Source organism: Muntiacus reevesi, chromosome 14 (genome assembly GCF_963930625.1).
Source record: "Muntiacus reevesi chromosome 14, mMunRee1.1, whole genome shotgun sequence".
Classification (NCBI taxonomy): domain Eukaryota; kingdom Metazoa; phylum Chordata; class Mammalia; order Artiodactyla; family Cervidae; genus Muntiacus; species Muntiacus reevesi.
The window spans coordinates 55,785,691-55,813,470 of record NC_089262.1 but is presented as its reverse complement, the minus strand read 5'-3'; the positions used below and the strand labels follow the sequence as shown (position 1 = coordinate 55,813,470).

The window sequence follows — 27,780 nt, the reverse complement described above, 5'->3', positions numbered from 1 at the left end:
TTAGCTCTGATTTTTCGGTGCCTCCAAAGGGAAATGACCAGGGTTACAATTGTTTCTACCGTGTTACTATTTCCTGAGCTTTCTATGTGTGTGTTAAGTTGCTTCAGTCATGTCCGACTCTTTGAGACCCATGGACCGTAGCCCTCCAGACTCCTCTGTCCGTGGGATTCTCCAGGCAAAAATACTGGAGTGGGTTGCCATTTCCTCCTCCAGGGACTCTTCCTGATCCAGGGATCAAAACCACATCCCCATGTCTCTTGCATCGGCAAACAGGTTCTTTACCACCAGTGCCACCTATGAAGCCCTGCTGCTGCTAAGTCACTTCAGTCGTGTCTGACCCTGTGCGACCCCAAAGACAGCAGACCACCAGGCTCCTCTGTCCCTGGGATTCCCCAGGCAAGCCCTAGTTACATGCTAAATAAAAGCAACAGATGAAACCCAGGGAATTTCTCACTACTAACTGCCCAGGTAACTTCCCAGGTGAATCAAATGTTACTTTCCTGGCAAAACAGTCCCTTAATTATTCCAGTGCCCCAAATCAGTGTTTTGATAAACTCAGGAGGCCATATGGGTCAGCCTTTCTCTATACTACTAGAATCTGAGCTGCCAGGGATCGCAGTGAACTTCTGGATCCAGCTATTCCTGACTTCCATAGAGTTCAGAGACATGTGAGGAGTCTATGACTAGAATTTAATGAGTCTACAAGCTGGACTCGTTTGTGGTTTTCACTAACCATGAACTGAACAGTATCATTTCCTCCGTGCACACTCATAGCATTAGCATTCCTTGTGATTTTGTCACCAATAGAAATCACATACATTTTCATATCATGGTATAGTTGCTGCATTAAAAAGTCACATACTCATTATCACTTCCAAATTATGGAATTAATAGTTAACTAGACACACCTCTAACTCCTGATATCTGAGGTACTAGCAAAGAATCACAAAAATCATCACTTTTTAATGTTTTAATGATGATTTCAATAAAATTGGCTTTCTTTATAATTCTATATATTTATTTCATTTACACTTAAAAGATACTATTCTGAAAAGTGGTTCATAGGTTTCACCATACTGTCAATAGAATCCAGGATTTTAAAAACTGGTTAGCAGTAGAGGGCCTAGGAAATCTTGCTAATGTCACACAGCTTGTTAGTGGCAGAAACGTGACTAAAAACAAGATCATCTGACTTTATTGCTCATAGAGTCCTTAACAGTTGCAGTTTGGAATGACCCAAGTGTGGTCACGAGTTACCATGTAATTACTGGCTTCTCAGAGATCCTCCTACATATGTCTAACTAGATCAAGGCCCAGAGGCTCTAGTTTGCTGGGAAAGATGAGGGATATTCCCTGAAAGTCAGATCTAGCATACGGGAAGTTTTTCTAACTCCTTCATCTCATTCTCAGAGATTGAAGTCACAGGTCTGAGTATGAACGGATTGACGCTGAGCTGGAAGAGAATATATGCACAATGGAATATTGAACACAGAATATTCACAAACTCTTTAAAATATCTGTTAAACCGTTGTACTCATGAGAATCCTCAATCTAAACACAGGATATTTCTAATTGAACGATGCCCTTGGTATATTCAGGACTTTCCTGGTATCTCAGCTAGTAAAGAAGCCACCTGCAATGCAGGAAACCCTGGTTCAATTCCTGGGTTGGGAAGATCCCCTGGAGAAGGGAATGGCTACCTACTCCAGTATTCTTGGGACTTCCCATGAGGCACAGCTGGTAAAGAATCCACCTGCAGTGCAGGGGACTTGGGTTCGATCCCAGGGTTGGGAAGATCCCCTGGAGAAGGAAATGGCTACCCACTCCAGTATTCTGGCCTGGAGAATTTCATGGACTGTATACTTCATAGGGTCACAAAGAGTCAGACACAACTGAGCGACTTTCACTTCACACTTGCTGTATTCAGCTTATCCCCCATAAACTTCGTATGCCTTCTATGAAGTGGCATTTAGGTGACTCCAGGTGTGAACCAATAGCATACTTGTACCAAAAGGTAGAATGGTTATTTATCAGTGCTCATTTATGAGCCTGCTGAGTACTAGACGAGGAAAGGGAAATTCAAACTCAAAAAAAGCTAGCACTGCCCAAGGTCACAGCGTGGAGACTCAATCTTATTTCACACACACAAATCAGATCAATTGAAGATGGAAATGCATAATACATTAGACAAACAATTTCAAACCTTGATAAAAGCAGATCTTGGAATGTGCATTAATAGCACTTTGCATTTAGTAATGTTTCACTTTTGAACATTAAATGTGCTGAGGGTAAAGAACAAATAAAAGAAATAGCCAATTGCTTTCATGAAATATTGATGACAGTACAGTAAAAGTTCAGAGCAGCAGTAAAACTCCAGGAGTTATTTGCTCCTATAACAGTGTCCTTAACCCCACATCTTGCCCCTGCTGCTTGCCTCCCTCTATTTCCCACGTTCCACAAGAGGAATTTTCATTCTTTTAGAAGCTTTTCATCCTAAAGCATATGCAATGTTCATTCCAGATTTGAATCTGGCAATGAAGTACCCTCCTGTCATTTTTTTTTTTTTTTTGCTAGAGAAAATATGGAAGCACCAGGCTGCCAATCTAGCAATAACATAACATGTGATATAAGAGTCACAAACTTGGAAGGAACCTCAAGTAGACACAAAAGCTACCCGGCACGATGTATCAAAATTCATAAACATGTTCATGTCACTTTGGCCTAGAAATCTCTATACTGGGAATTTATCCTAACAAAATAGCTCCAAAAGACAGGAAAAACTGTATGCACAGATAGGCTCACTGCAGAGTACTTTCATTCAATAAACCTTTATTAAGTGCCTATTATGTGCCAGGCACTACGCTGGCAGAAAGTCTCCGCTTCAAGGCAGTCACCATCAGCTGGGAATTCAGAGAAGTATACACAGAATCACAGCATGTTGGGATAAATGCTAACAAGCCTGTGCAGAATCACCAGAAACACTAAACTGTGCTGGAACAGAAAGGCAGAGAGTGAAGGAGGACCTTACAAAATTTTAGGTGATGCTTTTAATAATTTCGTCCCAGTTTTATTTTTAAAGACACAATGTAATGCTGAAATGTTAAAAAAAAAAAAAACTTTATTACTCTGAAAAAAATTCCTCAATACATTCTTTAAGATAAAAAATAGCAAGCAAGTCTAAATAGCCCTTAAAAGCTCTTAAAGGCCCTCCATCTCTCTCTCCACCATGTGTGGGAGGTGGAGCGTAGTCATGTATCACTAACTCCTCACCGGGCACATGCCGGCAGTCTATTCCCTGTCTTAGTTTTCTACTACACGCCAGGGTGTCCCTCATCAAAACTGCGAAAGAACTCTGAGTTCATTTTGCTTAAAACCCAAAACAAAATAAACAAACCAAAAAATGTTATTGCTCCTTTGAGAACTTTCTCTTTCAAATGGCCCACAACTGCTGCAGAAAAATCCTGCTGTAAGATTTCAGAAGGTCCTTTACTAAAGACAGTATTTATTATGTGTTATGATTTTTAAGTGTAGAAATGAAAAAAATTCCACAGTTTGAGGAGTTGTGTTGGGAAGCTTTTGATGAACTATAGGTTGAACCTACCTACTAATTCACTGTGAGAAAAAGTACAAACTAAATTGGACATGCTGCAAAAGAGCAGTGCCTTTATTTACACTCCGATTGGAGCAAACTCTATTCCTGTCACGTGAATGACACCCAGCGCAAGTTCAGACACGCTCCATCCACATCAGGCGGTGGGAGCCACAGAGACACCTCTCTCAGCGCGTTCTGGCCTGCGTCACGGCTCAAGGCTTTGGTCACACTTCAGAAGTGGGCAGGGGCTTTAGAAGAATCACTAGAGAAGGCCATCCCGCAGCATCTTTTTTTTAAGAGTGCCTACAGGGAAAGACTGTGCTTGAAATAATCTATGGGAAGAAGGTAAAAGTAATATTTACTGAGCATCTATATTTGTGAGGCATTGCCCTAGCTCCTGATTTGGCAAATATTTTCTGTAGAAGACCAGAGAGTACATGTTTTTGACTTTGCAAACCAGAGTCTCATGTTACAACTACAGTAAGGACCCTACATGAGAACATTCAAGTTGGAACTTTCAAAGCTCTGAACGTGCCCTGTATACCAGCTGCTGTACTGTACTGTAAGATTTAAAATGTTTTATCTTTTGTGTCTATTTTAAAAACAGCATTTGTGTGAAAAGTACTATAAACCTATTACAGTATAGTACCACATAGCTGATCGCATTAGTTGGGTATCTAGACTAACTTTGTTGGACATTCAAAAAAGCTGGACTTTTGAACATACTCTTGGAACAAGACTAGTTCACATGTGGATTTCTGCACTAGATTATGCTACTGTATTACCAGAAGCCATAGATAATATCTAATTGAATGGTGTGGCTGAGTTCTAATAAAGCTTTATGTATAAAAATAGGGAATAGAGTGGATTTGGTCTAGACTGTATCTTGTCTGCCCCTGATCTAAATGCTTCACAATTTATCTTATTTAAGGCACAAAAAAAGATTTGTTGGCTATTCTTCCTATGTAAGATGAGAAAACCAAGCATCAGAGGTAAGGTCACCTGCCAAAATCACACATCTAGGCTGTCACTGAGTCAGGATTCCAGCCAAGGTCTCCCTGCCCCAAAGTCTGAATTTTTCTTACTATATGAACAGAGTCTATTAGGTTAAATGCAGATAAGGAAGAAGAGCCACCTTGAAAGGAAGAAAATGAAAGGCAAGTCTAAATCTTTTCTTTCATTCACTATTACCCAATCTATGCCCAACTATGGCAGCAAAAGTGCCTGCAAACAGAGTTATGAGTAAAACATTCCTCCCGAGAGAAGCTTCCGGAATACCCAATACTGAACACCTTCATAGCCACAAGGGAAAAAGAACCAAACTCTGTATTAGAACGTGCCAGATTATGGCAAAGCTCTAGGATGGTCACGCTCCTAGAATTCCAACATGCCCTGAAAGGATTTTGTAAAATAACTCTACTGATATTCACATACTCAGTAATTCATTCATTCCATGCCCGGATAGCACAATTTATAAGTGCTTTAAAAAAAAATAGACATGGTCCTCGGTCCTTCAAACTTTAACAGGGTTGGAGGGAACATACAGACACTAAATAGTTAATTACTGGTTGATATCAATTGCCACTTGTGTATGAAAAGAAACTATAAGGGTGATGCACATAGCTCAGCGTCTAAAACTCAAGAAAAATTAGGCAATAAATAAGAATGTGCTTCTTCTCCTGGTTGAATCTTATTCAAGGTTCTCTCTCCTTTTATTCCCCTTGAGAAATGAAAGATTTTGTTTTCAACATCATTGTCCTCATTTGGAATCTGGAGACTAGCTTGAAACTTTGGTACCTAAGTATCAACTTCCTCATCTTACAAAAGGGGGTTTGACTAGATGTTCCAAAGCTGTTTCCAAGTTAAGGATTCTATAAATTAGCTTTTAAATATATGATTCTGTAATGTCCAACTTATAAAAAGAAAGTACCCTGGATGAAACTTAAATGTCCAGATATTTTAATCCATGACATAGGGTTGTTACATCCTTACAGTAAGAAAAAGTTTCAATTCTTAAAACCATCTCTCTTAAAAAGCAGAAAGCATCACTTAGAGAGCTGCACAATTTATTTCTGAAAATTAAATGATGATTTCCCCCAAAGGACAGAGGGGAAAGGAAGATGTGGAGCAGATGGATTCATTGTTCCCCTATGGAGAAAAAACATTTCTACACCTTGCAAAAATATATTAATTGGCCTGCCATCTGGCAAGCCTGCTCACACACATAAGGGATAAAGTTTAGATCTTGAGGTTTAACATTTAAGCCTGTGGGGAGATGGTAATTGGAATCTTTTCTGAGTTAGCAGGAGTATTTTTAAAGGGAACACTTCAAAAGAGATCTGAATACAGGTGGAGAAAAACAGAAACTAAAATGTGAGACCATCCGAGGTGACATCATGGGCATCCATGACCTCACCCAACTCTGCAGACCAGTGAGCCGCGTGGACACTCCCACGTCAGGTGACACTGTTCATTAGGAGGGCAACTCTCACGGCATGAGTTTGAATATTTCCCTTCAATTTTACAGATAACCTCCTGCCATGCTTTCTTGTACATTTTTGGAAATCTTACCATTGTAAAGGTGGGTGTTTAAAGGAACCTCTTTAAAAGGTCAGGAAGTAGTTCATCAAACAGGAAGCTAAATAAAATGTAAGTTTTGTGATATGTATGCGCACATGTGCACACACATGCCCAGAACAAATACATGGAAGAATAACACCGTTATTTTTCACAGTGGTTATATCTGAGCACTAGAATTTGGGGTGATTTTAACAGTTGTTCCTATTTTCTCCATTTTCTGTCTTAGCCATAAGTTTACATTTTCTTCTCAAAGTTACATACATGCCACTGAAATTAAAATATAATAAAAATCATTAAGAGACATGGTATATTATTTTACAAAGCAAATAAAGTATCTTGACTTTATCTTTCTCAAGATGTTATGTTTTGGTCTGTCTTTACTGGCATGGAAAAACTCCATGCTTCCTTCTGGGTCTCTGTATTTTCTAACACCATAATCTATGTCTTAAATTACACACCTTCCAAACTTCCACCTCACGGCTTTGTCTCCTTCCCCAATAAACACCACCAAATTATCTATAACTGTTTTCTCCTAGTAGAATTTGTTTATCTGGTTTCTTAAAACTTCCTCACCTATGTAGCATCAAAGCATCATTATACACTAATAATGAACCACACAATTTAGGTAGTTTAAGCTTCTCTTTCGAGTATCTCATTCTGATGCATTTTCCTGGAACCTACTTGACATTACCAACCATGTAATCAAACTATGTTAAGTAATGTTAACCATCTTCTTCATCAAAATGATTGTTTAAAAGGATGACACAGTGTAACCCGGTATCCTAGCTGGGACTCTGGAATAGAAAAAGGACACCGGGGCACAGCTAGGCAAAACATAATAAGATATGGAGCTAACTTTTTAAAAGGGGGTTGGGAAGGAAGAGCAAAGCCTGCTATTCTAAACCTTTATTAGCACCACCAAACAACTAAAAAGTACCTACAACTTTTTGGAGTGATGGAAATATTCTCTATCTTCATTGTGATAATTACATGAATGTACTTGTCAAAATTCAAAGAGCCGCAAACCTAAAAAGGATAGCTGCACTACATGTAAATTATATCTCAGTAAACAGTGTTACCTGGCTGCCTGGACATTCTTTTTCTAGAGTGAGTAAATTAGAGTCGTAAACCCTGTGTCAGCAGGAATCTGGATTGGTGGCAGTGAAAAACACCTTCTTTAACATTAAAAAAAAAAAAAAAAAAGACTTCTTTCCCCTGCATCCTTGGTAAGGGACAGCCATTTCTCAAAAGCCGTTCACACACTGCACCACTGAGAACGAAGACACGGCCACTGAAGGATTTTTGTGGTTCAGAGAACTCTGGACACAATATTCATGGCTTTTGTATGTCGTAGATCATTCATACTTTATTCTTACACAATTGCTTTAAGCATAGCAAAGCAGTTACATCCTAGTTCTCTAAATACAATGATTTTCTCAAAGAGAAAAATATGCATTTAAGTGTCATCAATTTATCTCCTTAGGAATGTACTTAGCATTAGCATACTCAAGAGAAATTACTATGTTTTTAAAAGTGAAGAAGAAGCCTGTAAGCAATTCATCTCTAAAACCCCAACAGATCTTTCCTGGCATTCACAACACATTGCCATGTAAGAGGTTAGAACTTTCATTCCTTCTATGAAATGAACTACACGCTCTATTATCAGATTGGCAAAGATTTTGAGATAAGTCCATAATATACACACTCATGTTAATGCACAGGATTTTATAATACCTAGAAATCTCAGCAAAACAAGCAGGGGTGTCGTAGAGTGTTATTCATTCAAAAGGCCTGTAAGAGAGCAGCTGTTCAGAGTTTCACTATAAAGTAAAACCTCAAATTCAAAAGCACAAGCCCACTCAAATACCATTATAAACTGTGATACTTTACGATGGGGAAATTACAGGAGAATACATATACAATTTTCATTAATGGGAAAGAGAATCAGCAGGTGGCATTTTAAAACAAAGTAAAACCTACTTCTATTTTTTATTCTCTTCCCTTAGACAGCAGGTGGCATTTCTATAGCAAAGATCAAAATTATCAGCACTCAGTATTCCACAAATATCTTTGAATTACCAGGAGGCTGCTGAACAATAAAAATTAAGTGACTAAAATCTTTCTTTACAAATACTATTTTCAATAATTAGAACATTGTTGGATCTGTATTTCCTTTGGAGCCAGGATAGCCACTTATGTCTTTATCTGGATTTACCCTGTACTATTAGTAACTTAGGGACAATTAATTAACTTCTATAAGCCTCAGTTTTTTCATCTGTATAAGAGATGTTATAGGTGGACTTAAAGGAGACAACATACATCAACAGACACTCCTCCTCTCCCTCCTCCAGAGCTGATGTTGGTGGCTCTCCCACTGGCTATTACAGGTTACCGTAGTTATCTATCCACATCACTTTTTAACCCCACTAGATTGAGCTACCTGAACAAAAGGGCCACGCCATGCCACCTTTGTTTCCCAGGTGATAAGCATAGTCCTGGTCATATGAAAGATATTCAATAAACATTCGGTACACAAATGAATAAATAAGACAATGCAATAAATTCCCAGACTTGCCCACAGAAGTCAGACAGAATCAAACTAGGTTACTAGGGTATCAGCTTTCAGAAGGTGATTCAGCCTCATCCACGAGCCCCAAAGCAGAAAAAAGGATCATACCGAGATACATAACTCATAAATAAGTTCCTCCAAGTATCTTTAAATGTAATTAACTTCCCATCTTTCAGAGGTTAATCCCCTTTGGCTTCTGGTTTCTCTATTCTTTTGGCCCAGTTTACAAACACGTGAGTTTTCTTTAGTGCTTTAAGGCAGCCAAAGACAAGAAATTGACAGAGAAGCTACATGGCTATAAGGACGGTGCCTTCTCCCAATCAAATCTCTAAGATTTCCTTATGACTAGAAGGCAAACACCAAACCAAACAAAGCAAGCCAAAATCATTTCAGTCTCACATGCGTTAACGTAGAGTTTAAGATATATACACACCTGGAACTTCCCAACAGAATCCATAAATGTTGGGCCATGAATCCCCTCCAAACATGTTAGTTTCTTATTAAATAGATTTGAAATCAAACCTGTTAAGAGGCTGAAGGAGCAGCTACAAGCCACTGCCTGTAGGACACGCCTAAAAGAATGGAAGGTTTGAAAAGCGAAGCTTGTTTTCTCGGCTGGGCATTTCATTTACATGGGAACTAGAAAACTGGCTTAAAGTGAGAACTATAATCTTTCTGGAACAATAGGTCATGACGAGCTTCCTTAATGCCAAAATAAGTGTTCAGAAGCGACTTCTGCTAACCAAAAGAAAGTGTAAAGGGCATATATGTTTACTCTGGCTTGAATACAACACTTCTGAATATGTCTATCTGTGCCAAAAGTCAGAACCCTATTCTTCATGGATTTCAAACCTGGAATCCATGAAATGAAAAGTTTGTATGCCATCAAAAAGTTGCAGTGTATCTAGCCAGTTCAAGTAACTTGTATCTTTTGATCCTAATATTACCCTAGGTCTGATGTGAGAAGGTAGAATAATTATAACATTAAATCTCGAAAGGTAAAATAAACTACAATTTCTTCTGTGTGAGAAGGTTTTTTTTTTTCTCTTTTTTTAAAAGAAGCCATCAAATGATCAGTAATCAATAACAATTTCAGAGAAAAACTTAAGTCAACCTATCAGGAGGGTATCTTGGCCAGAGTAATGCTGGTAAAAAATAACACCCAAAAATCACTAAGATCTAAGGACTACATTGAAGCAAGCAGAGATCTGATCTTGAGTTTGGATTACCATGTTAAGGAGGTTTATAAAAACCACTATTGACTTTTCACCTTAAAAATCCTTTATTTCCAAGGTTAGTTTTTTTTTTTAATTGACATGAGAAAAGTTATCTATTGAGGAAAAATGCTACATACAAAGTTTACAGGTCATATCATAAAAATGGGGCAACTTTTATTCCTTACTAGCTCTGTGGTCCAAACATCTAACCCTAAACATCAAATCCTTAAGCACACAGGAAATTATAATTTATAAACATATTAGCTCATTTTGCAGAATCCTCACCAACAACTATGACCTTAAGCACCCCTGAACTATCCTATACACTACCTGTCCCACCATGACCATTTGAATCATAAATTAAAATTTTCCTTTACTTAGGTACCTATCTTTTATGGGGGCTTCCCTTGTGGCTCAGCTGGTAAAGAATCTGCCTGCAATGCAGGAGACCTGGGTTCAATCCCTGGGTTGGGAAGATCCCCTGGAGAAGGGAAAGGCTACCCACTCCAGTGTTCTGGCCTGGAGAATTCCATGGACTGTAGTGTCCATGGGGTCGCAAAGAGTCAGACACGACTGAGCGACGTTCGCTTCACTATGTTTTATGGAAAATGCAAATTCATAGTCATTCATTCAACCTGCCAAGTCAGGTGAGTGGGCCTATCAGTTGTCCTGCCACCTGTTTGCCCTTTGGAGCAGTTAAGCAAGAGTAGGCTAATTTTACAGTGAACACTTTTTTGGATTAGCAAATAATTTGTGTTTATCTAGATGGGTCTAGAATGGAGAATATGTAAGCATGTGCATATGCTCAGTCATGTCCCACTTTTTGCAGCCCCATGGACTAAAGCCTACCAAACTCCCGTACCCATGGGATTATTCCAGCCAGGGATCAAACCCGCATCTCCTGAGGGTCCTACAGGGGCAGGCGGACTCTTTACCACTGAGCCACAAGGGATGCCTGGAATGGAGAGTACAAAGACAATAAAACTAACCTTCACTTAGAAAAGTAATGCATTCGACATGGCTTCTGTACCTTCATGCTCAGTGTCTGACGAAGACAACCTATAGGGAAGAGTCTTCAATTTTGCTTCAAAAATCTTGAGATTAGCCAAGTGAAAGTAATATTTGTACAGGAACTCTATCCCAAGTTCCAAAGGCAACAAGCCATTCCAGATCAGACTTAAGAAATAACATTACATAATAGTCACTTAATGGCCATTGTTTTACAGTAACAAAGGTTTCATTTACCGTATTTCCTAGAGTGTTTTATTCAGCTAGCAGTTTTTCCCATGACAAACATACTTTTTTCCCCTTAACCCCTTCATCTATCTGTAAAAGTAAAACATTCAATAACTGTAGTTTCTAATTAAAAGATATCCATCATATTGCACTTTAAAAGATAGGTATATTAAAGGGACATAGGTGATTTTTATGCCAGCCACAGGTTCAGATTCTTCAGATCTAGTGGCTAAGAAATCTGACAGTGGCTAGATGATATAATAGTTACTCTCAAGAGAAATGTTGTAAGGTCAAAGTCAGGGTCCTGAGACATCAACACACTGTAATGTTTAAAATTAGACAGAATAAAGCATGGCAAAGACAGCTTCAGCAAACACTCATATGGCAAAATGAGCCTGGTGGATCCAGCAGTGTTCCTCCCTATGACCCAAGTTTCACTAGTTCCTTCTTCCCTTGAGCCAAGTGATTCACTCTGAAACTAATACATTATCTGAAAAAGCTATTTCCTATATGAATGTCCACCTAAGATTAGAAAGTTTCCAGAGATATGTAGCTCCTTCTTTCTTGTGAAGAGATAAAAGTGTATTTGAGAAGTACTCAGAAAAACATCTACTACTATTTCATTGACTACGCTAAAGCCTTTGACTGTGTGGATCACAACAAACTGTGGAAAATTCTTAAAGAGATGGGAATACCAGACCACCTTATCTGCCTCCTGATAAATCTGTATACAGGTCAAGAAGCAACAGTTAGAACCAGACATGGAAAGACAGGCTGGTTCAAAATTGGGAAAGGAGTACGTCAAGGCTGTATATTGTCACCCTGCTTATTTAACTTATATGCAGAGTACATCATGTGAAATGCCAGGCTGGATGAAGCACAAGTTGAAATCAAGATTGAAAATCAAGATTGAAATCAAGAAATATCATAACCTCAGATGTGCAGATTACACCACCCTTATGGCAGGAAGCGAAGAGAAACTACAGAGCCTCTTGATCAAGGTGAAAGAGGACAGTGAAAAAGTTGGCTTAAAACTCAACTTTCAAAAAATGAAGATCATGGCATCTGGTCCCATCACTTTATGGCAAATAGATGAGGAAACAATGGAAACAGTGACAGACTTTATTTTGGGGGGCTCTAAAATCACCGCGGATGGTGACTGCAGCCATGAAATGAAAAGACGCTTGCTCCTTGGAAGAAAAGCTATGACAAACATAGACAGTGTATTAAAAAGCAGAGACATTACTTTGACCACAAAGGTACAAATAGTCAAAGCTATGGTTTTTCCAGTAGTCATGTAAGAATGTGAGAGTTGGACCATAAAGAAGGCTGAATGCCAATGAATTAATGCTTTTGAATTATGGTGTTAGAGAAGACTCTTGAGAGTCCCTTGGACTGCAAAGAGATCAAACCAGTCAATCCTAAAGGAAATCATCCTGAATATTCATTAGAAGGACTGATGCTGAAGCTCCAATACTTGGGCCACCTGAGCCGACTCATTAGAAAAGACCCCGAAGCTGGGAAAGATCGAAGGCAGGAGGAGCAGGGGAGGACAGAGGACAAGGTGGCTGGATGGCATCACTCAATGGACATGAGTCTGAGCGAGCTCCAGGAGATGGTGAAGGACAGGGAGGCCTGGCATTCTGTAGTCCATGGGGTCGCAAAGAGTCAGACACAACTAAGTGGCTGAACAGTAACAAAATATATAGGCTCCTCTGGTGGCTCAGACAGTAAAGAATCTGCCTGCAATGCAGGAGACCAGGGTTCGCTCCCCGAGTGGGGAAGACCCCTAAGCAGAGGGCATGGCAACCCACTCTAGTATTCTTGCCTGGAGAATCCCCATGGACAGAGGAGCCTGGTGGGCTACAATCCATAGGGTCACACAGAGGAGGACATGACTGAGCAACTAAGCATATACACACACACACACACACACACACACACACACAAACACACATATACATGTATGTGTGAATTTTGCCTGCAATTAGTTTCCCAAAAAACTCTGAACTCTAACAAAATAGAAATCACTGATAAATGTAAATTCCAAAGTCAGCAGAATGTATAAAGTCCTAAAACAGGCAATGGAGATGCTTAGGATAAAATAAACATTGACTGTCTATTCTTTTCACCAATCTATTTTACCTTCAAATGCTAATCAAAGCCTAAATGCTCTGCTTGAGCCTTTTTTCTTTAAAACAAAACAACAAGATGTTTCAGTTTGATATTGCTATAATTACCTCCCTAACAAGCATATCCAATAACCATTAGTGTAGCTAAAACTCCCACTGGTCTTCTCATGCTATTAATAAGATTTAAGGTCAATATTTTCAGAATTTATAACCAAATTCACAAGGGAACTTTTCTAATTACCAAGATAGAGGAAAGAAAATAAAGTATCAGAACAAGTACTAATAACCACATGAACTTTTACTTAGAGATAGTCCTCTAGTTACAAAATGTGTCATGGGTCACAAAAACCCAGCGTGTTGCTAGATATCCAAGACTTCTACATAGAGCTTGGGCCTGCTTTTAATAAATGGTTTTACACACACACCCTGTACCTACTTTCATCCAAGTAGCCCCAGGACCATTCTACTATCTTGGATCTCTGATAAACTTTCAAAGGGATTACTCAGTTACCATGACGTCACTCCCAAATGACTAGGTTACATGTAGTGAAGACAGCTCCGACTAAAAATAGCTTTGTGCATGCTTACTGACACTGAGAGATGGGAGTGCTGGGGAGGTGAGCAGGGGGTTCAGAGCCTCAAGTCCTGAGATCCCTGAGAAACCAGCCTATTTCCATTGAACCAATACAAGGAGGACTCTCCCACATTATTCAGAATAAAGCCCTACCCCAAGCCTTCTCCTCTATGAGTCACCTTCACACTATTGTGAGAAGGGGCAATCTCTCAACCCCAACATTTGTCAGTTTTTAGCCCAGAAGGCAGATGGTCTCTAACTTGAGGCTTATGAGCCCCTTGTTTTAAAGATATCACTTGGGCTTCTGATAACAGGATCTATATATAAGAGAAGCAAACAGAGTCATAAAAGCATGTAACGTTCTCTCTCCTCACTGTGAACTTACCAGCACAAGTATATCCCTTCCAGAGTCGACTCATTACAGCAACCAACAGTCCACACCTCCCCCAGGAACATATGCTCCATATTCTAAAGCTTTGTTTTTAATGAACTTCTTCTGAAATCTACTTTTTGCCCGTCTCACACACTGCTCCCGCTCATTCCTCTCCTCCTCCCTCTTACTCCTTCCCTCTCCCCTCACAAAAGACCTACACATTCAAGGGGGAAAACAAATGATCGGTCATCTCCTGTTGTAAACTTCCCACTGGAAGTTTACAGCAATATTTCTGAGATGTGTATATTCTGGCCCACATCCCTTGTGTCTGGTCAGCTTGAAGACCAGAGAACACGCTGCTCTGGTGTGGGGCAGCCGGGCGCTTCACACAAGTCACTGCGAGGAGCTCCGGGCCTGGGCTCCCCGTGGTCCCCGCTTCCCCAGGGGTCCCCCCAATCAGGCTGGGGGAGGGGTGCAGGCGTGACTGCCTCACAGTCCAGTGTCCGTGTCAGAACTCACTAGAGGCAAGATGAGAGGACGGAAGGGCAAGCCCTGCAGTGAGGGGCAGGCCTGTCCTGCTGGCGGAAAATGCAGTCAGGAGCATGAAGAAAGAAGGATGAAAGGAGGCAGCTATGAAACAGGCCTGGGCAAAGCCAGGAGTGGGAGGGAATGGGTGCAGGGAGGGGCAGGGACTGCAGGTGAGTCTGGAGAGGACAAGAGCAGGGACGTGAGCACCAGGTTTCAGCCGTCTGGAGCAGGCTGGGGGCCGGAGGGGAGGCCGCATATCCTCCCTCTGCACCCTCAGCTCAGGGGCAGGCTCTGGCAGAATCAGTGAGGGGGCCGAGCGGGGCTAGAGACACTGGAACAGCTCCAACTGAAAACACGTCAGAAAGGAGACAACTCAGGAGGCTGGGGAGAGAACTTGAGCTTCCAGAGGGGAGGGGAGAGGAAGCTGTCATTGCCTATTTGGGTGATGAAGCAGACAGTAAAGTGAGCAACAGTGAGTAAGGGGATATGATTCAGGGAAGAGGACTGACAGGCCAGCTGTGAGCACGCAGAGGCTGGGACGCGGGGATGTGCTGCTGCTGGACTTGGCTTCCCACAGAGAGTGGTTGCCACCCACGGTCGCCGACGCCTCACTTCACTTCCATTTCCCAGCCCCCACCCCACCCCTCTGTGGCTGGGGTTCAGGGTGAAGTCACCCAGGACTCCCAGTCTTCAGACACACGCACACCTCGGGTCATCTCTGCGGAGCAGCAGCTGGCCACTCCCTTGGGATCTCTGTGAGAACACTCTGCTGGCTCCCTTCCCTCTCCTCCGCATCTCCTTTCCATTTCCTATCTCCATCTCTGCCCTTTCCTTCAATGGGACATCCTCAGCTCTCCCACAGATTCATCTAGCACATTTCTCATGGTCCTAATGAGGACTTCCAAGCCTATTATTTCTGGTCCAGCCTCCCCAAGGGCCCCGGACCTACAACCCAACTTGGCCTGCCTAGGGGCTCTGTCTTTCCAGCCGCCAAGCCTTGACTGTTCCCAGATGCCTACTCCCGAAGTCTTCCCGCCCACATCTCTTTCTCATCCTTTAGATCTTCTCTTAAATATTATCTCTTCAAAGACCTTCCCTGACCACATTATCTACAGTTGCCTCCTCACTGTCACTCTCTCTTCTCAGCTCTTGCTTACGGCCTCCAGGACACGGTGACCACCATATGGCACTTGACTTACGTAGATGCTGGTCTATTTCTGAGGCCCAAGCCCTCTGTCTTGTTCACGCTCCACCCTTGGTCCAACACAGACCATTGGTTCTGTCTGAATGACCGAATGGCTGCCCCACAGTACAGCACAGGACAGGTGCTCACTCAATGTGGATGAACTGTCCCCTCTGGGGACCCGAGGGGAGACTGCAAGTCCCAGCTCTTGTGTCTTCTATGTACAGGTGAGTCTCCATTTCCCTAGTTCGCCAAGTTAAAACCCCCAAGGCCATTGTGGTACCCTTCTTCATTCCTCAGAGCCAACAACTCATCAGCTTCTCCCAACTTTATACCCTCAATAGCTCTCAAGGTCTAATCTCACCACATTCTTTGCTCAGACCTGCAAAACCCTTTAAAAAGGCTACCGCAATAACTCATCCACTGGTTTCGAGGTCTCACTCTCCTTTCTCAGACCTAAAACTGCCCAGCATTGCTAGATGTGACTCTCTCCCCAAGCTCCCACAATTACCTAGAGCCTCAACTCTCTCCTCAATCATCACCCACTATTCATCCCCTCGTTGTGATGACAGTAACCATAACAAGAGCTAGGGTTTATTGAAAGTTTTCATATGTGAGTCCCTGCAGTCAGCATTTTACACATATGAACATATTTTAATCTTACAACAATCCTATGAAATAAGTAATGTACTTATCCCTATCTTGTAGATAGAGCAACAGAATTCCAAATAAGTTAACTAATTCAATAGAAAATATCACAGAATTAAGATTCAAACTCAGGTAAACTGGCTTCAGATCAACCCTCTTAACCATTGGGCTCTATTATAAAGCCTCTTTAAACTTCATGCTTCAGCAGTACCAAGTTATGCTTCTGGTTCTTTATGCTCCAGCAATACTAAGCTATGTATAATCCCTCGAACTCTGTGTTGCTGAGGCTACCATGCCTTCATACACACCATTTCTCTTGCTCCTTGGGAAGGCCTTGTCTTTCTGTCTGATAAATGCCAACCTACCCTTCAAAACCTCCCCACAATTTTCTGTATGGTACATCTCTCAGCTCCTATGTACCCGGTAAATACTTCTTGATCGCCCTGGTTTGCAATGATTCACCTGCACCCCTTCACTGAAGGCATGCCTGTGACTTTCAGCTTTGAGTCACAGTGCCCAGGCACACAACAGATGCACAATAAATGTGGATTAAACTGGGCTTTCTGAAAAAGGGGTAAGCACGGGTTAACCAATACCTGACATGCCAGGGCAGGAAGGAAGCATATTCTATCCTGCTAAAAGATATATATTCATGCTCAAAACAAAAGAAAAACTCACCAAACACCCCAGATGTTTCTGGAGAGAAGACACAGAGTGCATAAAAGTTCAATGCATTCTGACAAGTACAGCAGTTAGTTTAAGATCCCTGAATGTACCTGCTACTCATTGCAACTGCTGAGTAATGTGAATTCAGCAAAAATAAAGCAAAACTGAAATACCCTTTTATCCCAAGGGTTCTCAGAAAAATACATTTGGAGCCTCTGTCAAAATGATGAACTGAGTCACAAACAACCCAGTGGCCTGGGTAGGATTGTACTGACTGAGGTGTCACTGAGGTTTGGAGATTATCATTTAAGCCCAAAGAAAACATGACAGATTTCTTACCATTAAGGTTAAAATTCAAGCATCGTCTAGAGTCACTACACTTCAACAAAACTAAGGGTGCACCTTAAAACCAAGCAGCAACATTTATAAATAGATGGTGTGTGTTTTTTTACAGTGTGACATATAGAAGACAGAAGTCAAAGAGATGTTTGATCCCACCTCCCTCGAAATCTGTAATTCAACGAGAAAGGGAAAAATGTTACAAATAGTAACACAAAGCAGGCAAACTAATCCCCATTCTAAGTTGTAAGGGGATCCTCCAGTGAATGGAGAATCCAAAGATCTATGAAATTCACAGCCTCTAAAAAGTGCAATTCTTACTTCAGTTTAAAACAACACATTTTGGTTGAAATACCCTGTTTATTCAGCCTAGATTTCTGTCCCTCAAAGCAGCAGGTGAATGGCTATATTAAAGACCACCTTGAGGAAATGAGGGGGGCAGGATAGGCAGGCAAAGCCAGTCATAAAAAAAGGAACCATTACCAATGGAAATCTGAGGTTTACAGCAAAACAGCAAACAAAATCAGCTTGCATCCAGACAACTCAGTGTCTGCCACATGCCAGCTCAAAAGGAATGAAGAGAACAAAATATCATCATTGGGACACAGCACAGGGAAGTTAGGCTTTCAGTGCATCAGGACCCGTTCAAGAGTTCAGGCCTGAGGGTCAGTTTGTAAGTGCCTTTCCCCAAGAATTCAGGAGTTATGAGCCAAGCAGAGCTTTGAGCTGGAAGAGAAACCTTAAAAGCATCCCCATGAGAGCACAAACCAACAAAGTAGAGCCACGCCGAATGGCAAAGCAGACGCGATCTGGCAAAAACCCGAAGGCCTCCATGATGACAATTTCTACCACGATGTAAACTGAGATGAGTCAGAAACCATTCAGCTTCTCTTTCTTTTGTCTAAGTGGTCAACATTCTATCCTGAGGTGCTCCAAGACACTCATTCACAGGTTCAAAGCTGGATTTTATCCTTTGATAGATGTAAGAGGCTGATACTGAAGAAAAGGTTATCCTCAAGTCCTCTGGATTACAACATAATCAGAAGAAACAGTGGAAATAAAATATGCAAGCAAATGTACAGAGAAGCAGCCAGGCTTGAGCAAGAGAGCTGTCCCAAGGGCTCAGGCACATCCTGCTGAGGATGAAGGCAAGGCATCACCACCTGGACACGGGGCACACCCTCAGCGAGGTTGGCGAAAGGGGCGGGCAACCTGGGAACAGACAGGTCGTTTTCAAAGGGCAGACTCAGGGAAGCGGATCAGTGCGATAAGAAGGACTGACGTAGAGGAGAAGAACTGGGAGCCGATAAGGGTGGTCACAGAAGGGGAAGAGTCATCCTACAAGCAGAGGTTTCGTGTCCTTGCAAAAGCAAAAAGGTCACAGTGCTAGAGTTGATCGCCATATAATAAGAGAAGACAACAGCCACATACACTGACCCGGAGAGTGGGACACCTGCCCTTCATCTTCCCGAATCTACATGATAAACAGAAAGCAGCTGGGGCCCCGGGAAACCTGTAAGTAGATGTGTCTAGAGCTGGTCTCCAGGATACAAGTTCCCAAACTCTGTGAATCCTGGAAATCCCCAGTTAACAAACAGGCGTGACAACCTGTATTCTGAGAAGGGAGGGAAGAAATTCCACCTCTCTCTCTCTATCACGAAACCGAAGGGACAGGCCCATGACTTGGGGAATGGACACAGCCCTCCCACACTCTCACCTGGCTGGGAAGAACCCAAGTTTCTTTAGAACCGAGGCTCTCTGCCAGCGCGAGCTGTCTCAAATGGAGTGTTCCAGGCTGAGTAGGCACTGCCCTAAGGCCGTGGTCGGACCAGCCTGAGAGTCCTTGATGTGTCTGCCTCAATAACAGCATCAAAAATGTAGGCACGGGAAGGAAACACTCCAGTTGCTCCTCAGTTTCAGACACACAGGCATGATGCCAGGGCAGACTCCTCTCGCCCAGAAGTGGCTCCAGGTGAGAGGAGCAGCTGCATCATAGCCCAGGCTACATCACTCAGACAAGGTTAAGACTCCTGACACACACACGTCAGAGGATTCACTGCCATGAGGAGCACAGGCCCAGTTCTGGTACAGTAGGTATCTCTTCGACTGATCCACTGTTTGGCGGTGTCTGGTGTGTGGATGACACAGCCTGTACACAAATGACCAACACCGAAAGAGTTTCTCCCTGAACACTGTAGCACAATGAGAAAAGCACAGCCATCCTATTTAAAAGGTACAGCTTTAGATCATCACATGGTTTAGTGGTACCAGCATCGTTCAATTTACCTGAAAAGGTATGACTTACAAATTGATGCATTCCCTTTCTCTCGCACACACATACACACACATGTATTTTTCTATATGTATATATGCACGTATATATAAACAGCATATGTCAGTGCATTCCAGGACACTTCTGAAATTTAAGAAATACCATGAGAGAGGTCAAAAGGAAAAACTACTAAGTTTTCCAAAGCATCACATATCTGCACTAACGCTGCAAAAAGTTACTGGTACAACCAAACAGAATGAACCATTTTCCTGTGTTCTTTAAACACTGGAGCACAGAGATTATGAATCTCCAATCTGATAGCCAAGCATCCTGTTTATTTGACTGTACCACGGCCTCGTGTGTGTTCACGTGTATGTTCAAGGCAAGTTCTGAAGAAAAACAAAGAATCTGTACTTACACAACTCAGAGGGTGTGCCCCTCTAAAACCACAATCATGCCACCTGCCTGTGCCGGACACAAATGCAGAGAGGGGAGGCACACCTCCTTGAAAATCATTTTCTTTCACCCAACTGTCAGCAACTAACTCTCAACTGCCTTTCACTTGTGGCTTGAGCTTCTCCTTGATTTAAAAAATCTTTTTTCTTTTCACCTACTCTAACAGATATATGTTACAAAATGAAAAGGCCAGTCCTGTACTAGAAATACATGTCAGCAAATCAATTTAAAACATCAAATGCAAAGTTATGCAGACTTATCTCTTTAAGCAGACAATTTGAAATAGGCAAACCTGAGCTATCTTTGCGCTGGACATGTCCATTGTATAAAGGTTAAATATTTAATAGAGCAGAGAGAGCATCTGAAAGGCTCTACACAGAGAAGCAGACGCTCCCATCATGGAGCGAATGAAATGGACAAGTGATCAGATCAAAAAGAGTGAGCAAGGATCTCTTCCCCGCTTCCCAGCTCTTCCCACCACTCACAACTCCAGGTCCCGATTCTCCACATTTCAGAAAGAGAATTCCGAAAAACCACACTTAGCAGGATGAGCCAGGAAATCCGCGAGGAGGAGGGAACACCTGAGCCAGGGCGCCCCTGGCAGAGCATAAACTTCTCAAACTGTTACCCAATCAACAACACCCCAGTTGCTAAGGGGGGGCCCAGGCCGGAGGGCAGCCTCTGAAGCCAAAGCGTCCATTCCCTCTCCAAGGCAAAAAGGAACACCCGCGTTTTTACCTTTGTGTTCGCCGAAGCCTGTTCCCACTCCTCAAATGAGGCAAAGTAAAGTTTGAGAGCACAGTCCAAAAATTGGGGTCAGACATATCCATTTCTTTCTCGCTTCAATTCACCGCGGGTTCGAGGCCATAAGACCAAAACGGAGAGGAGGAGAGAAAAAGGAGAGGGGGGGAGAAAAAAAAAAGGACAAAAAGATCCCAATTATCTACTCACTCCCTCCAGAGGAACCGTGCTGCGAACTGTGATCTCTAGAACAACTTGGTGCGTGAGTGAGAAGTACCCGTCCTAGCCTTTAATTAACACACAGCCATTTCTCCAAGGTTCAAGAAACTTGTTTCCTCTTGGGTTTGCCCTCTCCCGGTCAGCCTCGGCCAGCTATAAACAGTGATTACACGAGTTTGGCCGTGCGTCCGGCTCAAAGCGCTGTCTGTGAGTGATTCAGTCCAAGGTACTTTATCATCTGTTTGGCAGATACCATTTGCAGCTCCTGCGGGGGGGTGGGGACGGGAGGGGCGACGACTATTTTAAGTCTTCGGTTCCGGGAGGGCTGGTTGCTTATCAGCAAAACCATTCAACATCCGAACATGCCCAGTGCTGAGTTTCCTCTCGCTATCTACATACAAGGAAAGGAATGTACATGGAAAAAGCTCCTCTTCTTCGCCCCTCCTCAAGAAAAAAAAAGGAAACTTAAAAGCACTTTGAGAAAGCTGGCCTGTCGGCGGACGGCAGCCGGACACCTTTGTGCAGCCTCCGCGCGAAGGGGCCGGGCGGCGGGGACCGGGCCGGGCGCAGGCACTCCCCTGCGGAGCGCGGCCTCATGGGAAGGGCGGCGGGCGAGCCGGGGCGTGAGCCCCGCACCCCGCGACCCCCCGGCGTCTCCCGCGGCCCCCGCGCCGAGCCCCTGGCGGGTCCTCCCCTCGGCATGAGTAAACCAGCGCCATCCGGAACCGGGTGGAGAATGCCGCGCACACCTGGAGGCTGGTCCGTGATTCACTGCAGACTGGATCGTCAGCAGACGCTCCGAGGAAGTCAGTAATGACTCTTTGCCAAGAGACGCTGTTGGTTGCGTAGAAAAAGCACGCCAAGGGGATGCCACACTCACCCAAAACCTCAGTAAACTGAATTTACGAGTTTACATCCATTTGATGAATTGCCACAGCGCGCATATGTGTGGCTTCACCCAATCTCGGGACTGGTCAACCACTACCTGTGAAGACACTGCCTGGCATTCAGTAAACTAATGCTAGAATCATTTTCCTGCCGGGAGTGTTAGAGTTTGAAAGGAAGGAATGAAGGGGAGGTTGGATCAGTGTTGTCATTCACTTCCAAGAAAGCCACAGTATTCAAATTACTCCCCAAGCCCACCAATGCTTATGATTTTCTTATATAAAGAAAACATTAAGAGTTTAAATTAGCTGCCTCAAATCTGGTGTAATATGGCAAGAAATACCAATTTTTTTAGTGTCTAAGCAAAAATAACACTTAAAAAGATGGTTTACATCATCCAGTAAATATTGAAACAAACTTGCTTACAGAAATATATGTTGTTGTTTAGTCCAGTCGCTAAATCTTGTCCAACTCTTAGAAAGGTGAAGAAAAAGGCAATGGGAGTGGTCAGCTGACAGGGGAGCCAGGTAAACAAAACAGGAATCTGGTTTAGGATGTACTCTTTATCTGATTCTGGTTACCCACAGATATATTATCACCCCAAGAACTCTAAGAATTTCTGATAATTCTCGTCCAGGGCTATCTTATGCATTATCTCCCCAAACTCTTAGGGCCTCCTCAGATCCTTGAAATCTATACAGGTAGACAAAGATGACAATATTTTCTCAATTTTATGTGGCAAAATACACTTCATCAGATACTTAGGAACTTGGTCCAATATTTTTTGCCCCATACTAAGTCATATCTTCTTTTAAAAAAATGGATTAAAATATTCAAAAAAGTATCTTTTAAAGGCTGACACAGAGATGGTACCATACTCCAAAGCAGTTTCCCAACCTCAGCACTACTGATATTTTAGGCTAGTTTTTTTGTTGGGGGAGGGGGGGCTCTCTTGTGCATTGGAGGACATTTAGCAGCCTCCTTGATTGCTACCCACTAGATAGCAGCTGTGATGTTCAATGATATCTGCAGACATTGCCTTAAGTTCCTTGGAGGACAAAATGGCTCCTGGTTGAGAACCACCACTCTAGATAAAAGCTTTCTCTAATAAAGTAGTATAGAATATTGGTTAACAGCAAAATTCCTGGGCTTGAATTCTGGATCCAACACTTACTATGACCCTAAGCAAGTGAGTTAATGTCTGCCCACTTTCCCTATTTGTATGGGGTCCATGACAGGACCAACCTCTAAGAGGTTCACACACATAAATGAGAAGACATACATAAAGCCCTTCATGCAGTGTCTAGAACACAATGCACAGAAATGTTGGCAATATGCAGGCACTGAAAGAATACCATGCTGGAGAGATGCAAGTCCGGAGCAGAGGGCATACCACAGCATCCTCTCTGCTTTCATGGTGCTCTGAACATGCTTCGACGGGGGTGCTGGTCACACTGTATTACAATTGACTGTTTACTGCTGTCTTTCCTATTAGTCTGTGAGCTTCCTCAAGGCTAAAGTCATGTTTTATTGATCTCTGTATTTCTACAGTCTGACAGTTACTGATTTATATAAGCATTCAAGACATGCTTTTTGAATGGGAATACTTCAGATGCTCAGGTATCTATTCTTTCTCTTAAGATGCCCTGAAATTTATCAGTTTTAGCAGGTCTATTGATTTACTGAAAGAATCTTGAATTTTAAGGAAGCCCATGAGGATATTTTTAAATTCTAAAGACTTTCTCTTATTGACTCATTTTTATCTATATTCTGTAACTGGAAACAGTAGTTAGGGTAACATTCTTCAGGTCTTAACATGGCTCTAAGAAATGTCACAATCAAATCCAGGATTAACTCTCTTTGAATCCTACCCCCCACCCATCCCCAAAGATAAGCCCCCAAAATGTTTTGTGCTCACTTTTTAGGTATCCGGATAATTACATATCAGAGGGTGCTCAGGGAAGAATAATGAAGCTGGTGAAAGGACTTGAAACTGTGCTATATAAATTATGGGGTTGAAGGACCCTGATGAAGGTGGAAAAGACTTAAGAAACTAGCAACAGCTGTCCTTGAACACTGAAATAATTACCGTTTGGAAGGATCTTCAAGTGCAAAGATGAAAAAGGCTGAAACAACAAGGCCTTGCTATGTGGGTGTTAGAGGGGAGGTAATTTGAAAGAGATGGCAGTGGGTGAGATTCAAATTCTGAATGACTTAACACTGGGGCAACTCTGTACCACCAAATCTCAGATCCTCCGTGGTCCTTCTAGAAAAGTCTGCGCATATGGGCAACACCACAAAGATGACAGCAATAAGCTCGATAAATCAGTGATATAAAACATTAATTTCTTCCTTTGACTGACTGACACACATTCTGGTCTGTGGGCAGCAGATGTCGTAACTATCTCCACCTCGTATATTTTGGGGACTCCACCATGCAGATTTCCAAAGGAATAGGTAGAGATCTGAATATTTTTAATGTTTACTTTAAATGTTTAAAGTATACTTTAATGTTTTTACACTTCAAAGTCTTCGAGAATTGGGGTTGTATCCAAGATGGAAAGTAAAAATTGGTAAAGTGTGTGAAGAGCCGGAAATGAACTAGTTAGTACAGTGAAAGTGGCTAATATATTCCCACACTCCTTAAGAGGAGGAGTAGGTGTGACACTGAAGTGTAGCTTGTCTCCTAACCTGTTTGACTTGATTTGGGAACCTATGATTCAGAAGGTAATGCAGTCAGTAAATACAAGAATTAAAATTGTCAGAACTACTGACATTTTTATTCAGACAAAATAACTACATGTGTAGAAACTAAAGTATATTTTAGTTCCAAAGGCAGTCAAACTCTGGCTACAGAACTAAGAGGAAACTGAGATTATTGGAAATTCTTACGACTACAGCTGGTCTATGGTCACTATACAAATATTCAGTAAGATTTTCTACTTATTGCACAATAACTAAGCCTATTCGGCAGTGGACAAGCTTTGTGATTCAGAACACTCATTCATTTAATCAGGTTGACATTATCAGTCATTGGTTTTATGAGAAAGGTGAATGAAATTGAAAAATAAGCTTGTCACGCTCCTGAAATGTTAGTTTAAGATGAAGTAAGTATTTAAAGAAGGGTCAAATTCTTCACTACTCACCATCTCCTAATATAAAAAATTCCAGATCCTTTTTGCAGACTTAATTCTTCTGTTTAAACCCCACCCTCTGATCCATGTTTGTTCAGTAGGGTTTCCACCACTTTACATAGAACAGCATTAAGGATAATATCCCTGGGACTTCGCCTTGAACTTAGACCCTACAGAGGTTGAGTTTTCTAGTGTAGGTGTGAGGCTAGGAAGCTGTTAGCTCCCTGCACGGTCACCCTTGCCACAAGGCCATGTCCAGTGAAAAGATGCTAAGGCAAGTGGAGTCCCTGATGAGTTTCCAAATGTATTCTGATCTTGGCCTGGTCTGGGAATTCTGCTACACATTAACTTTGATCTCTGTCCAACGTTATCATCAGAGTACCCAGAAGTGACTGCATCCCCAAGGCTGTCCATACCTACAGATGTACTTTGGTCATCTTCTAAATGCTGTCTTGAAGAGTTTGAGTCTAGGAGTATGAAGAGCAAATTGTCCATCCTGAACAAGCCATCCTTGTAATCACTTTACGTCTTAAGAAAAAAAATTAAAAACTGGGCCAGAAATGTCAAGAAAGTTGAATCAATGGGAACGAGTTGTAAGAAAGCTCTTCTGGAACTACTAAGCAAAGGTTTTTGCTTCCATTGCTAAAATATGAAGGAAGATAAAAGGGTCAATGAAAACTAACCTGTAAGGATAGATCTGAATGCTGCAAAGCCACGAGATGAATAATAATCAGGGTTACAGAGTGCCAGGAATATTTAAAAAAACATGTTTAAACAATATCACAAGGTAAGAGAGATCCAGATTTCTAAAAGGAATAGATGAAACAATAGATAAACCAAATAAAACTGATTTCTCTTTCCTGATAGGTTAAGTAGAGAACTACATAATCCCCAAGGGCAGGTCAAAGGACAAGGTCCAGGAGGGGAAAGACAGAAAGAAAGATAGGCAGACTGGGAAGAGAATGTGATATTTTCCTCAGGTATTCCCTGGAGTCCAGAAGAATTAAAGGCTCAGAAAATGTGGCAAATAACCAATACCTTCAAAAAGTCAAAGCGGAGAGAACAAATAGACAAGGGAAATGCACTTTTCTCCCAAATTAGTGACTCTTTGACTTGTGTGGAAGATAAGGAGATTAGAACATGCAGGACCAAAATCACTGATTCTAAGCATGTTACTCTAGCACTCTGTCTACCCTGTCATCGACTCTCAAGCCAGGAAGGTTCTGGGAGAAGGCCCATAGCTTAATGTGCCACCGGGAGAGGAGGTAGGCTGCTAGAGAATGTGTCATCTTTACAGAGCTGGAGGGGTTCATCCTGTAGGAGGAAGAAAACCAGAAAAGAGTGTGTCTCTCCACTCAAAGTCACTGGCCTCTAACAGAGCTAAGCAATCCAATTTTGGAACCAAGAGTAGTGCTTCGAGACCAAGGCCATCATCTGACAAATAGGAAGGCTAACTCCTTGACCGCTTTATGACCAATCTTCCTTGCCACTTACTCCAGGCAGCCTTCCTGTAAGCCTCCTTACCCCTACTGGGTTAGGTATCCCTCTACGGGGCCTGCTCCTGAGAGCTCGTGCAGAAAAAGTGTTCCCCCATCACATCCGTATCTGCACGTTTGCAGATGGGTTCCCCTTAGAGTAAGGACTCCATTAGGGCAGAGGCTGTATTGCTATCTTTTAATCCTGGATACAACCATTAGAATGAATGTTAAGGGAGGAAGGGGAGAAGGATTTGCTCAGGGTAAGAAAGGTACTTGATAACAAAGTTAGGTCTAGAATCCTGATATTTTGAAGACTGACCACATCTATGGTGGCTCAGAGGTTAAAGCATCTGCCTGCAATGCGGGAGACCTGGGTTCGATCCCTGGGTTGGGAAGATTCCCTGGAGAAGGAAATGGCAACCCACTCCAGTATTCTGGCCTGGAGAATCCCATGGACAGAAGAGCCTGGTGGGCTACAGTCCACTGGGTCGCAAAGAGTCGGACACGACTGAGCGACTTCACTTCACTTCACTTCATGTTTTAAAAAGCATTTTTTGTCTACTATTCTTTGAATTTCATGAGCCCATAATATTATCCACATATGCTGTATCTGTTAAGAAGGTCTACTGTCTCAGATTTCAAAATCTCAGAAAAGAGACCATGCATATGTGGTTGCGAGTTTCCCTGGTAGCTCAGATGGTAAAAATTTGTCTGCGATGCAGGAAACCTGGGTGTGATCCCTGGGTCCAGAAGATCCTCTGGAGAAGGGAATGGCTACCCACTCCAGTATTCTTGCCTAGAGAATTCCATGGACAGAGAAGCCTGGCTGGCTACCTCCATGGGGTCACAAAGAGCTGGACACAACTAGGTGACTAACATATATGTAGTTGTATATATGTGGACACATGTAAATATGTGTGTAACTAGTTTGTATGAAATGCAAAATGCTTTTTGAGTA

General features: G+C 42.2%; 1 protein-coding gene across 6 annotated transcripts in view; it reads right to left on the bottom strand.

Annotated features, from left to right (window-relative positions):
• MAST4 (microtubule associated serine/threonine kinase family member 4) overlaps positions 1-27,780 on the bottom strand; it is a 605,067-nt gene that overhangs the window by 152,636 nt on the left and 424,651 nt on the right. The window contains exon 1 of one of the 6 annotated variants that reach the window (XM_065905696.1): positions 21,104-21,512. The exons of 4 other annotated variants lie outside the window; for them this stretch is intronic. In XM_065905696.1, coding sequence (XP_065761768.1) covers positions 21,104-21,195 — 92 coding nt within the window. In that variant the 5' untranslated portion in view covers positions 21,196-21,512. Of the gene's footprint in view, positions 1-14,285; positions 14,384-21,103; positions 21,513-27,780 lie in introns of those variants that run through there. One more of the 6 variants, XM_065905697.1, reaches the window with a different exon arrangement.